The 13,865-nt window shown below is 38.8% G+C and overlaps 1 protein-coding gene across 3 annotated transcripts in view; it reads left to right on the top strand.

Annotated features, from left to right (window-relative positions):
- LOC129728117 (protein O-mannosyl-transferase TMTC2) overlaps positions 1–13,865 on the top strand; it is a 463,464-nt gene that overhangs the window by 18,641 nt on the left and 430,958 nt on the right. For all 3 annotated transcript variants that reach the window (XM_055686518.1, XM_055686517.1, XM_055686519.1), the window contains exon 2: positions 4,729–5,640. In XM_055686518.1, the coding sequence (XP_055542493.1) occupies positions 5,612–5,640 (29 nt within the window). In that variant the 5' untranslated portion in view covers positions 4,729–5,611. The remainder of the gene's footprint in view (positions 1–4,728; positions 5,641–13,865) is intronic.

Genomic DNA, 13,865 nt, shown 5'->3' with positions numbered 1-13,865 from the left:
GATGGTTACTGTTGCTGCCGTATGCAAAACAAAGGTAACACGTTCCGCAGTGCCTGGAAGTTGACCCGTATGCAGCTCTCGTTTCTCAATGTCGCGTACCTTTAACAGCTGCATTCGCTATTGTGTCACAAACTAAACTGAGGCTGAATTTTCTACACGCAATCTTTTGTGTCGAGTTAACAGTAGATTTTTGCCATTAGGGCGTGGCCACGCAGCTTAGAGAAAGACAAACAAACCAAAACACTTTGTTGAGTTAAAATATGTAGGCAGTGGATTTATGTCGTCCATGTTATTGTTATCTGTGCTCGAGAAGCAAGCCAATAACGAGGGAAATGTATGGGAAAGCTTGATCTTGTAAATTTTCACCTTGTTCCACCATTAAGCAGTAAAGCAACAATGTTGAACATTATATCAAAAATTGTTACACATTTTATCTATACACCGACATATAAATACAATATATTATAATATAATATAATATAATAGAATCGTTTGAAATCTGACGCAACATTTGCCAGTTTCATTTTCAATTTCACAAAGTGTAATCTAGTATAGAAAACAAAGACGTAGTCCTACGTCAATATTAGAGAGGTATTTCATAGAAAATGATTTTTTTAGCCGCTCATTTCCGATTTCGCTGAAACTTTGTACAATTGTTGTGTTACTCTTTGATGAAGAGCTCATTTCATGATATTGACTTTTCGTGTCGACGGACGACATCTGTTTCAAAAAGAATTATCCAAAAATGTGACTGATGAATAAAATATGCTTTGTCAGAAAAACAGTTTTTTTTTTTGGAATGGTGTCTTCAGTAAAGCTGTAGGTTATGAATTTTATTCCTGGAAGAATTATATATGAACACCGTATTTTTTCCCTGCCAAATTTTCGAAAAGTCTATTAATGATAAAAAAAAATTAGCACCTAAAAGGATTGTTTAATCGGTTGAGTATATTAGTCAAAGTTGTAGATAATAATTTTGTCCTCCCAAAAAAAATTATAGTGAAAAATTATTGAAAAAATATGTTTTTCGTTGATAGTTTGAACTTTTCAGTTGAATTAAACATTAACGTTCATCAGATAATAATATAGTAGTTTTTGTGCATTTCTGATTAGAACTTAAAAAAAAGTTTTTTGAGATATTCAATTGATATTTTTTTAAGATTTATCTAAAATATTATCAAAGACTATTTTGGTTCAGATAAACAACACATTTTATTGAAAATTAAGCATCTTCTCATCTTTTATTCATTTCTAGATGATCAATAGAATAGCAAAAAAAAAATATTTCTACACAAAGAGATCACGTTATACATCGAATAGATAGAGTGAACAGCTTTAGAGTTCAAAAACATTCTGCGGTAAATAAAAAAGCTTTATACGCAATGCGGAAATATTTCAATCCTTTTTGTTCTCACAAAGTTAACGATAACATGTATCAAACCCTCCATTGTGGGTACGTGCATACAAAGCGCATCTAAAACATTTATAAGAATGACACTACTAGTATTGATTCGCTTTTTTTCCCTTTCACTCTAAGACTTTTTTACACGGAGGATACGTTTAAAATTTTTACCGTGACCGCATAGAAATACACGTTTTCTAGTTGACAATAGAACTAAGAAATATATCACAGAATGTTTGAAAATTGCTTGAATATGATAATGGTCAATCAAAATTGCAACAACAAATATTTGACACTTTCACTACTTACACCAAAACTAATAATTTTTTTGTTAATAGGGGAGCAGGCAGCCTCAAGCTGGTTTGTTATTCTCTTCAATATATGGAAAAAGCAAAGTGAATAATTTTGTCCAGCATGGGCGCTGCGTGTAGGTGTAGGATCCTTCCCTACCAGAACTTGTGATAAAACAAAGAAAGCCCTGTACGTATACTTAGTGCACGGAACCCTTCCACTAAGTAGGTGAAGATAATGCTTGAACTTCATTCTACGCATCACTGCTTAAATATACCCTGCAGGTAGCCCAGAGTGAGTGGCTCCCCTCTATACTCTAGATACCGGTTATCTAGCTAGAATTCTTAACTTTAAAACCACGTGCGCATCAAAACACATGCTATGCCATCGATTGCATAATCTGTTGATAAAACTGTGGGTCGTTCTTTGTCGAACATAATCTTGAGTTGCATTTTGATGGATCCGTTTGCGGTTCTCTGTCAAAGGAGTCAAATATTTCATCAGTCTAAGACAAAGTAGAAGTCTGTGCTTTTTTGAGAGCAAAAATATAGTTTTATCGCAAGATTCAGAACGGAACCCTGTAAATTAATATGGGAGGATTTGGGTTGCCGTTACATCTACTACCCCCCTTGAATGGCTGATCGTCTTTTAGAAGAGATGACGGTCAGATGGCTCGCTCTACTGGCTGCTAGGTTTGTCTCATGCGCTTCATAATGATTTTTTTTGCATTTTCATGGTATTAGTTATCATGGTATGTGTATTTTAGTTATATACGAATCATCCTCACGAACTTAAGACTTCGTTCCACTTGATTGTTTACTATTGTTCAGTGTTTGCCGACGAACTTCAGCGTTGGGTTAGAAGTGTCCCTTTGCAAAATTAAGGAGTGCTATTTTGCTTGTTTGATTTTGACCACGAATCCTTGTTTGCAGGAGTCGCTCATTCATATTGAGTAACATATATCTGGCGCAAATCATTTCACCCTTCGCTTGGTCTTCGCTTTTTGGTTCGGCCGTGAGCCACATTGATTAAATCTTGTTGCGCCTCTGGCCTCTCCAGAGCCGGCAAGTGGATGCTGTTGTCTCTTCTCGGTAGTATCGTTCTCCTAAACCCCATTGATCATATACACCCACCGTTCAAATCCCCTTGCAACCATTTGCTTTCTGCTGCTGGTCTCTGGTTGTCTCATTCTCTTCGTCTCGCCGATCTGGGTCACTCATGATGTCGATTCGAAACACGTTGCCTGCAGTTCTGGATCACGTCCCTGTTCTCAGGTGCTTACGCTATCATAACTTATGCCTTTCAATATCATATATCATGAAATATATTCCGTGTCAACCTTGAAAGTATAGCTCAAATTCATATCATCGATCATAATAACGTTTAAGCCGGTTATCATGAAGTTTTTCTAAACGATTCTCATTTTTGATTACAGCGGTCATTTCACTTGAAAATTCCACCACTTTATAAGGTCCCCCTCACATGTTCTGGATCTTTTGACCTGGTCCCTTCGAGACTAACTAAATCACCCCACATGGGTTGCCAGTCATTCACTTTTTCCATTTCCTGCGTATGTCTCTTATGTCAAATCGCCTACTCCATTCCGCGTGTAAATAGAGGTGGAAATGCGTGCTGTACGTCCGTACAACATTCCAAAAGTGGTGTACCCCGTGGATGAGTTCACTGAAGTATTATACTCAAACGTAAAACGAGTGTGGTTTATCACCAATAAATTGTCTAAAGTAAGTTTCTAACTCGCGGTCAGATCTCTCTACCAGGTTAGTCTGTGGGTGATGCGGGCTAGAGGTAATTTTCTTGATTTGCAGACATTTTTCATGAGTGCGCGCTCATGATGCGTAGTTCTAACGGTGCCCCAAAATCTCCTGATTCGGCATTGGTGCGATGATCATTTTGCATGACTCGAGACCATAACGATTTTCCATATCGATTTTTCAAACGACTCCGACGCAGTCGTAGTGAAGTCGACAGAATTATATACCAAGTGAACCAGAAATGCACTTTTTTACGCTATATAAGAACCTGCTTCTGCTCAAATCAATCATTTTGCTAGTGGATAGCCACTATGACGGTCTTATCTAAGGCAGCAGCGGGTAGCAGCAGTAGTGGCAGTAGATAACAGTAGGTACAAACATCATGTCCGCTATTAAATTAAACAATAAATTGTGCTTTTTAGGACGAATTAAATACTTAATTCGAAGAGTTAACATTTTCTTATCCATTATTTACACTTCTTTCATAACTTGACAGCAGCGGGTAGCGGTTGTGGCATCGGAAGCGGCAGACTTTTTGTATCGGCTTTCGTCTCAAATCATTATACCAAAGAATGATGGAATGGACGGTTCTCCGGTGAAACTCTGCCAGCATATACAAAGCCACAACCGCAAGGCTGACATAGAACTACATAGAGTTGTTCGTTGCAACACTTGCGATAATGCATTCCGGAAAGATATACGCTACTGTCTTCTCAATGTTAAAAACTTTTATCCAACACTGTCGTGGATGTGGATAATGTGGAGGCCCTAAAAAGAAGTAAATATTAGAAATGAGACATTATTTATGGATCTCAATATAGCTACAATTTAAGACATTTTTATTGAAAAAGATTTATTTTTCTCCAAAACAGATTATTTGAATACTAAAAAGTAATTGAATTTTTTCTATAATTTTATTTATACGGTATAAATAACAATGAAAATATCGACATATGTACCACCTCAGAACCATTCTATTATTTTCAAACGTGAGTGTTCAGTAGAGCTTCCAATGACCTGAAGTTAGGAAGAAATAGATAATGTACAATAAAAAATAACCTTACGAAACAACCAATGTACATGCCGACATTCGAGGTTACAAACATAAATCCCCAATCCTGCCACAACTGTTGACTTGCACTAACTGCCAACTCAAATTCTAGCAACAATATCTCTCACAGGTTTATTACCGGTTGCTAAGAGGCTATCAGAGTCACCGGTTAAACATTCTAACTAATCGTATCCTTTCCTTTCCAATTTCAGATACCGTATAAACCGTACTGATTTGCGGCGGGAAAAAAACTGTCGAAAGTCATGCAGAGTCCGCCGGCCAAAGCAAAACCGAATCGAGTCATGCACTAGAAAGACAATGAAAGGATAGAGAAGATCGCGTGCCCTCCGACTACGAAGACTATTCTCTGGCGGAAAAGAATGTGATTTTCCGACTCGCCCCGGAAATAACTATTCACAAGTTGACAATTCACTGAGCGTCGTTTGATGGAAGAAAATGAACATGGACTGTGAGACGGAATTTGTGATTTTGATCGAAATTGGAAACTGTGCGCCGGAAAGAAAGTTGGAACGCTTAAGATTACTTTTTTCCTAGGAAATATCGGACTGAGACACTGAGCACAGTTTCTGTCATTCGCAAGCAAATTCACTCACAACCACCCCAGAAGAGGCTCGGTGGTGTATCGGTACTGTAGCAGAGTGGTTCGTCCTTCCGTTTAGCGTAGAAGGAGGAAAACAATCCGTATAAATAGTTTACGATTCCCAGAGCTTGCTCAACGATATAAATGGTTTCATTGGCGCGCGGTTGCTAAACGGTAGTATGGGGATAAATTGAGGAAGTGTAGCAGAATCGCGAGTGCTTTGTTAACAGAGCGAGAGGAAAAGTTAAATTGAATTTGGTCGGAATTTAAAGTTAATTGTGTGTGGCACATGTAAATATCGTTTTTTTTTGTGCGAGTGTGGGTCAGCGTGTGAGCTTTCGACCGTTTCAGTACCGCTATAATAGAGTGAAAGTCACGGCATCGAGAAAAAAAAGTTTCCCATTTGGTGTCCAACGACGTGCTATGAATTGCTTGTTCTATTTGTGCACTACTAATCAGCAACAGCAGCAACGAGCAGCACACAGTTTCTAGCAATGAGCCACCAGCAGCGCAACAAGTCGAGGTGAGCATTAGTTTTAGATTATCCTTTACCAAACGAAGTAGCGAGGTTCCGTACAAAAGGGTTCTCCTCCCACTTTGAATAACGCTTCATAATTTTTAATCTAATATATTCATTTATAAGTCTTTGTTGTGCTTGTTTACGAGCGTCGCTTCTACGTCGAATTTCTGGTCCCATAAATCATTCAAGAAGCAGGAAATGTTTTTTTTTACACCCGATCGTCACAGTCGTTCGCCACCACCCTACCCTGTATCTGGTAAACTCCGACGGTAGTTTCCCCCATGCGTGTCAGTCGGGAGCCGGAAACCGAAAGTGACTGAGCCGGAAACGGCAAAGATTTAGGTACGGGGGATTTTGCTCGCTTGATTGCAGGTGAATAAGTCGTAATCATAAATGTGAAATAGGCAGGGGCATTAGTAGCAACAGTAAGTAACACGTTGAAACCCCGCCACTCGCTTGGTTCGCTCATTTTGGAACTTTTCCGAGAACGTGGGAAACCTGTCCGTAGCCTGTGAAAAATGAAATCACCCTTCATTGTGTTTTGGCTTTTGTGCTTTCAGGGCTGTGCGAAAGGTAACATTCCGGGGATTTTACCGTCGGAGGCTTAACGAAGGGACCCAATGCCGTAGGTTCACGTTTGATGCTGATTGTGCATTGAAGACCTACAATCTCATCAACAAACAATGGCACAATCATACAGCGTTGCGTTGCGTCGTACTTTGAGGGTAACTTTAATGGATTCATATGGACGCGAAAAAATTCTGAGCTCGTATTTTGATTTTTTAAACATAAGGGAAGAAACATTTCCAATAATATCACATAGAGATCAGCTGTATCCTTGACTTGTTTTCTATAGTGTCCATTTCTTTTGTTGAGGGTTATCTCTTCGAGCAAGAATTCAGCTTGGAATTTTCGGATAGGTGACAGATTTCCGAATCCTGTCCGACGGACCAGCGAGCGACAGTTTGCTTTACAGCGCAAAACAAGCACATGCATGAATATTTAAAACCGTTATCAGGCCGGCTTACGATGTGCGAGTTTTTACGACGCGTTGAATGTTGAATACGTCGATTCTGGTAGCATTTTACAGCTTACAGGCAATTTTCTGGCTCCCCAAATCAGGACATATGATGTACCATGTGGATGTGAAAAAGGTTGCCCAAGCCAACACAGCACCCGTGATTCCCATTGATGTCGTAAAAAGGTGATGCCGTGAAGTGGGCTGCCGGGTCGGAAATCGATGCTACCACATCGGCTGTTACCCGGAAGGACGATGCGAAAACGATTGCCTCTCTACATAGTATAAAAATGGCGACTATTGGCGTACCGAGGGTAAGAAGCAAAATTGGGTAGAAGCATCAAATATTAACAGAACATCCTCCGATTGTAACCTTCAGTACGAAGAAACTATTTTGTAGAACTAGAGATTTCTACGTTATTTGATTAGCATAATGCATGCTTTGATAAGCTCAAACACTGCTTTGTTAGTTGAATGATGACCGAAAAATTTGAACTGGCAGCCGACGTATGATAGACGCCTTTTCCCAATTCCCTTTTCTGCTCGAACGGCTCCGTATCGTATTTCAAGCGTGATTGATGAGTCACAATGTAATAATATGTAAGGCTTGGCTTCTGAAATAGTCGATATTCTGTTCACAATCGAACAGACTCATTTCCTTAAGGCGATTACAAACGCTGGTGTGGTTTTGAAGCGAAGGACTGCTCCCTGTGGTTTAACGCACATATGCTGCACATTCACGTTTATAATATGTTTCGCCACAGATAGGAGAGCATGGAATTTAACTGAGAAACTCAATATGTAAAGGAAAGGAAACAGTGGTTACTAGTAAAACTTTAGAAAAATTCTAACCTCCATTACTACTACACGGTCATTATTCACACGTGGTTGACACTGTAGCTTGATAAATCTTTTCACGCACTGGTAACATTAAATAGAATTATCGATCAGTAACCACGGGTAAAACACTGTCACATCTTGAGAGTAAAAATATTTCAGCAAATTATTTGACTAAAGCAGCATACCTTGAAACGAAGAAAACAAGTTCTTTTTACATAACTTTCAAGCTCTTTAGTGAGTAAATGTGAGATGGAAAACGCGTTAACTCTGTCTAAAAACAATTTCTGATAGAGGGTAAGGAACGGCTTAAGCAGTAGCGCCTATTTTAATCAGTCGAAGAAAACAGGCCAAAAACTCCTGCATTTTGATCAATATCGACAATTTCAATGATGGAAACGAAAACTTTGATTGTCTAGCTGTCTTATGAATGTAAGAAATACCGATAATCACAAAGAAATCTGTGAACAATCACAATTTGAAACAAATCGACCTATATTGCAGCCATTCAGGAGCCACTTCGGGTGCAAAAAAACGCCTACATAACAGATAAAAATGCTTAAAATAGGTCCGGGGTGATTGGAATAGTGTCCCTCGATTGGTAACTTCAATTGATTATTGTTAAAGTTTGCTAACTTAGTTTTACAATCTGAAAACAAATTTTGACAGACAAAACGATAGAGAACATATTGATATACATACTACTGTTTGAATTTCACCCAAAACATTTCGAGTATTTCGTCTGAATACACAGGCGGTTCCTATAGCTGCTTAGAATATGTTCCCTACCCTACATCCTTTGCAGATCAATAAGTCTGCCTTTCGTTTGCCATATTCATAAACACACCGACATTCTAAACGTTTCGAAAATTTGTCATTACCAAACCGAGCTTCAAACCTACGACAACTGGCTTGTTAGGCCAACGTCGTACCTCAAGACCAGTTGAAAAATTACTTTTTCGTGTTCACGATTGCCGAAAACTACTCAACCGAATATCTTTTATTTTTCAAATGTTTGTTATCAACATTGTCGGTCGTTGAAAAAGAAAGTCACACTTTACCGAATAATTAATTATTTGCGAGCAATCTAAACATATAAAAACGCAGCTCTGTCTGTCTGTCTGTCTGATTCATATAGGCTTAGAAACTACTGAACCGATTGACGTGAAATTTTGTATATAGGGGTTTTAGGGGCGAGAAAGGTGACTAAGATAGTTCGAGACCCTTCCCTCTTTTGGAAGGGAGGGGTCTCATACAAATGAAACACAAAGTCATGCACATCTCGAAAACTAACCAAGCAAATGAAACCAAATTTGGCAGGTGGATGTTTTCAGAAGTGACAAATATGTCCATATTGGTTCGACACCCCTCCCTCTTATGTGAGGGAGGGGTTCCAAACAAATGAAACACAAATTTCTGCACATCTTAAGAACTAACCAAGTAAATGGAACCAAATTCGGCAGGTGAATATTTTAGGGATAACAAACATGACCATAATGTTTCGACACCCCTCCTTCTTCTGGAGACGAGGGGTTACACATAAATTTTTGCACATCTCGAGAAATAATCAAGCAAATGGAACCAAATTTTATATGTTGAGGTGTTCGTGAGCAAGAAAAATTTTCGATTCAGACGCCATTGTTTAATTTAAGATGGAAGCTTCCGGTTTCTATCCGAAAAATGACTCCAAATACCATTTTGAAATCCAAGATGGCGACTTCCAATTATTGGAAAACAGCGGAAAATGACCAAATATCACCCAATATGGTTATTTCCGAAATCGTGATGATGCACTGAAGCCACAAATCGACCTCAGACAACATTTCTGGCTGTGTCTGGAACACAGCCGAAAATGACCAAACACCACCGAATACGGGTGTATCTTCAACCAGACTAACGCTCAGAGGCCAGAAGTCGTCTCCAAATGCCATTTTGAAATCCAAGATGGCAACAGCCGAAAATGACCAAATAACTCCCAACATGGGTGTTTCTTAAACCAGAACCAGGTCACTTTGCTGACAATATGTAGAGAAATAAAGCTAATTTGGATTGTTTTGTATACATATCAATAGTGTATTTATTTTTGTCGTCACTTTAAAAACACTAACTCACGCAAAAAAATTTCGGAATCACCGACAAAGAAATTTCTCCAGTCATTTCCCCGTGCCTCTTTTAAAAAGAGTGTCTGCGGATCATAATGACGTAACATAACATCATACAGCAATTAGAATCAGTGCGCAAATACGAAAAATTATCCATTATTTTACTTAGCGCAATGCTTCCGTATGCCAAAGAAAACATGCTTCTTCGTTAGAGAGTAACGATCCTAAACATACAGCATTGAAAACACGAAGATGATTTTTAAACGAAAATACAAAATTATTAGTTTGACCAGCGCAGATTCCTAATTTAAACCCTCCAGAAATTCTATGAAAGATTGGGAAAGTCTAGGTTGCAAAGCATCATCCAAAGAATAAAACAGACTTATGGAACGTCGAACAGGCAGCGTGAAATGCTAGTTCAGCTTCTACTCGTGAAAACCTGGGGGTAAACATTCCACGTAGATTGAATATGGCTTTACAAAACAAAAAACAGGCCACAAAATTTTGAAAGTTAGTTTTGTAACGTAAAAATCACTTTGCGAACAATATGTAGAGAATTAAAGCTAATTTGGATTGTTTTGTATATATATCAATAGTGTATTTATTTTTGTCGCCACTTTAAAACCACTAACTCACGCAAAAAATTTTCGGAATCTTCGACAAAGAAACTCTTTAAAAAGAGTGTCTGCGTATCATTATGACGTAACATAACATCATACAAAAATTAAAATCAGTGCGCAAATACGAAAAATCATCCAACACTGCAAGTGTATTTATTTATTTCTTCATGACTGTATATCCGTAATCGGAATGATGTTTAGAAGCCAAGCATTGACCCTGGACACCCTATTTTGATTCAAAGATGACCACTTTCAATTTCTGGAAAACAACGAAAATAACTGAATAGCACCCAAAATGGGTATTTCCGGAATAAAGGTGATGTGCAAAAGCCAAAAGTCGAGGATGTTGTTATTCCAATAAACCAATCATTTCAAACGATATAAACAAATCGCAAGGAATCAATGAATTTGCAATGTTTAAAATTATTAAATTAAACACAAAAATAGGCGGGACGAAGTTTTCCGGGTCAGCTAGTAAGGTATATAACCCCACAAATATTTATCCGTGCTTGTGCGTTTTGCTTTTTCACCAATTCTTTTTACGGTATAATCACCAATTACAATTTCCTAGAGAAGCTGCAACTAAATAGCCCTCTGATCAGTTTAATTTTAAGAACTTATTTTTGTCAAAAGGTATTCGTCGAGGTTTTGTAGAATTCAACGTCAAGTTAGGAGTGCGAAACCTGAGAATAAATCCAGGTCTAGGTCCGTTGCCACGTCCAATAGCCTGAATTCTAGTGAGATTCGACCCCACGAACAGCCGATTGTCAAAGCGCACTTCTGAGGCTACAAAGCTCCTCAACTGGAAAATACCATCTTTATAAATTACATTGGACACTGTAAATGGCAATATTTGGGGGTTTAAGCATTGACTTTAAATTTACCCCCCGAATATTACCTACGTGGATTTAGAAATGGCATCGAAAATCGATGTTTGATCTCTGGACGTCATTTTGATTTCCAATAAAAAACATTTTTCGAATTTTCAGCAACCGAAGTCGCCTTTTTCCAATATTGATTTCTGATTTTTATACGTCTTTTTGGTTCCCTAAATACCATTATTATGGGACTTTTCAAATTTCCCACAGTTTTACACCTACTCATTTACCAGACACCAAAAGCCGCCATCTTAGATTTAAAAATATCGTCAAACATCATGTTCCTGATTCCTGCCTGGTCATCAACTTCTGGCCTGCAGACATGTTCTCACTTACTTTTCTTTACTTTATTTCATGGCAAAAGATTGTAGATATCCTATACCGAATCCAGATTACGCCTCCAAAATTAGCACACATCCAACGCGTATAGGGTATACCTCGAAGCTGTTTGCCTTTGTCGTTTACTCATGGGTTATTCGTGCTATGCGGCCAGCCCACTGTAACCAGCCGTGTTTCATCAGCTTAACAGTATCAGAGTGTTCGTATACTACGTACAGCTTGTGATTCATGCGCCTGCCCCACATTCCATTTTCTAGTTTGCCACCGAGTGTTGATCATAGGATTAAACGCTAGAAGATCCAGAGCGATTGCCGACTGGTTTCTTTCCTCGTCCACGATCCACATCCGCCTGCGGGAGGATCAGCGTTCTCTAGAGCGCAAATTTCGTGCGGATCTGGAGGCTGCGGTATCTGAGCTGGCTACGCAATCCGCAATAAGCCCTATTCACTGCCGCAATCTTTTCATCCTCACTTCGTTATTACACGTGTACCAAGCCCCACTAATTCATCAACCACTTCGAAAGTATTCCCATCCATCATCACCGCAGCACCTACAACCGTGAAACTACTACGCACTCTTCCAGTGAAGATATATTCGTTTTGGCAGTGTTTATGGTGAGTTAATTCTTGTAAAGGCCAGCTCTACGATGTTGAAGTCGTCCGTAAAGCCTAGAAACATGTGAGCCATCGTGATAATGGTGCCACTTGCCCACCTGGTCTTCGTATTCCTCCTTCGAAATACCGGTTTCTTGCTTCAGACTTTCTAACATCACAAACGCTTCCGAATATTCGCTCACTGTCCTGACGCTAAGAGTCGCACTTTTCAGTTCAATCAGTTTTGTTCGGGAATCATGTTCAAGCCTGATCTATCACAGCTCGTTGCGTTTCACTGTATCGTACACTGCCTTGAAGTCTATAAACAAATGATGTGTCTGTAAGTTGCGTTCTCTTAACTGGTTGAAGAACATTCTCAAGATGATCATCTACTTTGTTGTAAATCGCCCTCTCGAAAACCGCACTGATATTCACTAACAGAGGCTACCTGCAATGGCTTCAGTCTATGAAACAGGATATAGGAGAGAATTCTGGAGAGGTATGCCTCGGTAGTTGCTATCGTTGAGTCTATGTCTCTTCTCATATATAAGTCATATGAGTCTTCCCAATCAGTTCGTAGGTAATTTCTCCTCAGAATAATCTGATGATTTGCTCTATACAGGCACTCGCATCTGACTTCGAAATATTCGGCCTTCCCAGGTGCATTGAAGTTCTTCAGCTGTCTGTAGGCTTTTTCCACTTCGTCCAACTCTGGTAGATGCACAGTTTGCCCATCCTTCACAATATGTCCTGTTCTTCTCGACAAGGCCGGCGGTCGATGTGGGTAGTATGGGTAGTAGAACCCATTTGGAAAATATCCCTGTGAGTACTTACCCAAACGGATTTACCATAAAAAAAATATTATTTTCTACGTTCGAAACTTAAATTTGCCACGCACATGTGCGAGTGACAAATTGGTTAATAGATATCGTTGGGCCAGAGGGTATGAAGCTACAGTTTTATGTACAGTTGTAGAGTTTTCCAGGGGGTTATTTTCAAATCGTTCCCAAATTTGTTTGTTTTCTTTGATTAGTCATGACAATACCAGGCTTGTCGTAACGAAAGAAGTGTTTTTCTGATTTGTACCGAGTCAAAAACTATTTAAAACCTACAATTATTTAGAATCAGGCCGATACGTAGCGATTCTATATTTTTAACCAGCTTTTCGAAGCTGTAGACGCAAAACAGAAATTAATATTAGAAAAAATAAATAAAATAACAATACACAGTTGCTATTCTTAACTGCTTTAACGCGTCTATTCTCAAATCCACGTGAACATATTTGTTGGAGACAAGTTTATTCATACTTGCTAAATACTTTAAAAAAATACCTCCATCTTAATCTCAAATTATTCTTCTTTATTTCCATGTTCAAATGTTCAAATAATTTTGAATGTTGGCTTCTAGATAAAATAAATCTAGTTACGGCTCGTTATCATTTTTCAATCTTAGGTTACATACATTTTGTATTTTGTACTAACCAGAACAAGTTTTATTTTCAACATTTTTTGATTGTTGGTTAGGGTTCCAATAAAAATTTACTTTCCGGATTTCATTTACGATAGCTTTCTAAAGGTTTGTCCCCTCTAAAAAATTTCCGATGCAAAGTTTGAGCTCAATCGGACTTCGGATGGTAGAGGCAGCGGCAGCGGTTGAATAAGATGATCGACTAGATTTCCCCGGCGAATCGCAACGAAGTGGTGGTGATGGACGTCGAGACCTATCTCATCCTGGATGGTAACGACTGGCAGGGCACTCAGTATTTTACTTCCCCCACGAAGGAAGTGAGCTCCGAGGTGAAGTTCATTTCACACATCAAGCTCGCTGAGAAAATGCTGCTG

Source organism: Wyeomyia smithii, chromosome 3 (genome assembly GCF_029784165.1).
Source record: "Wyeomyia smithii strain HCP4-BCI-WySm-NY-G18 chromosome 3, ASM2978416v1, whole genome shotgun sequence".
NCBI lineage: Eukaryota > Metazoa > Arthropoda > Insecta > Diptera > Culicidae > Wyeomyia > Wyeomyia smithii.
This window is presented reverse-complemented; position numbering and strand designations above follow the sequence as displayed.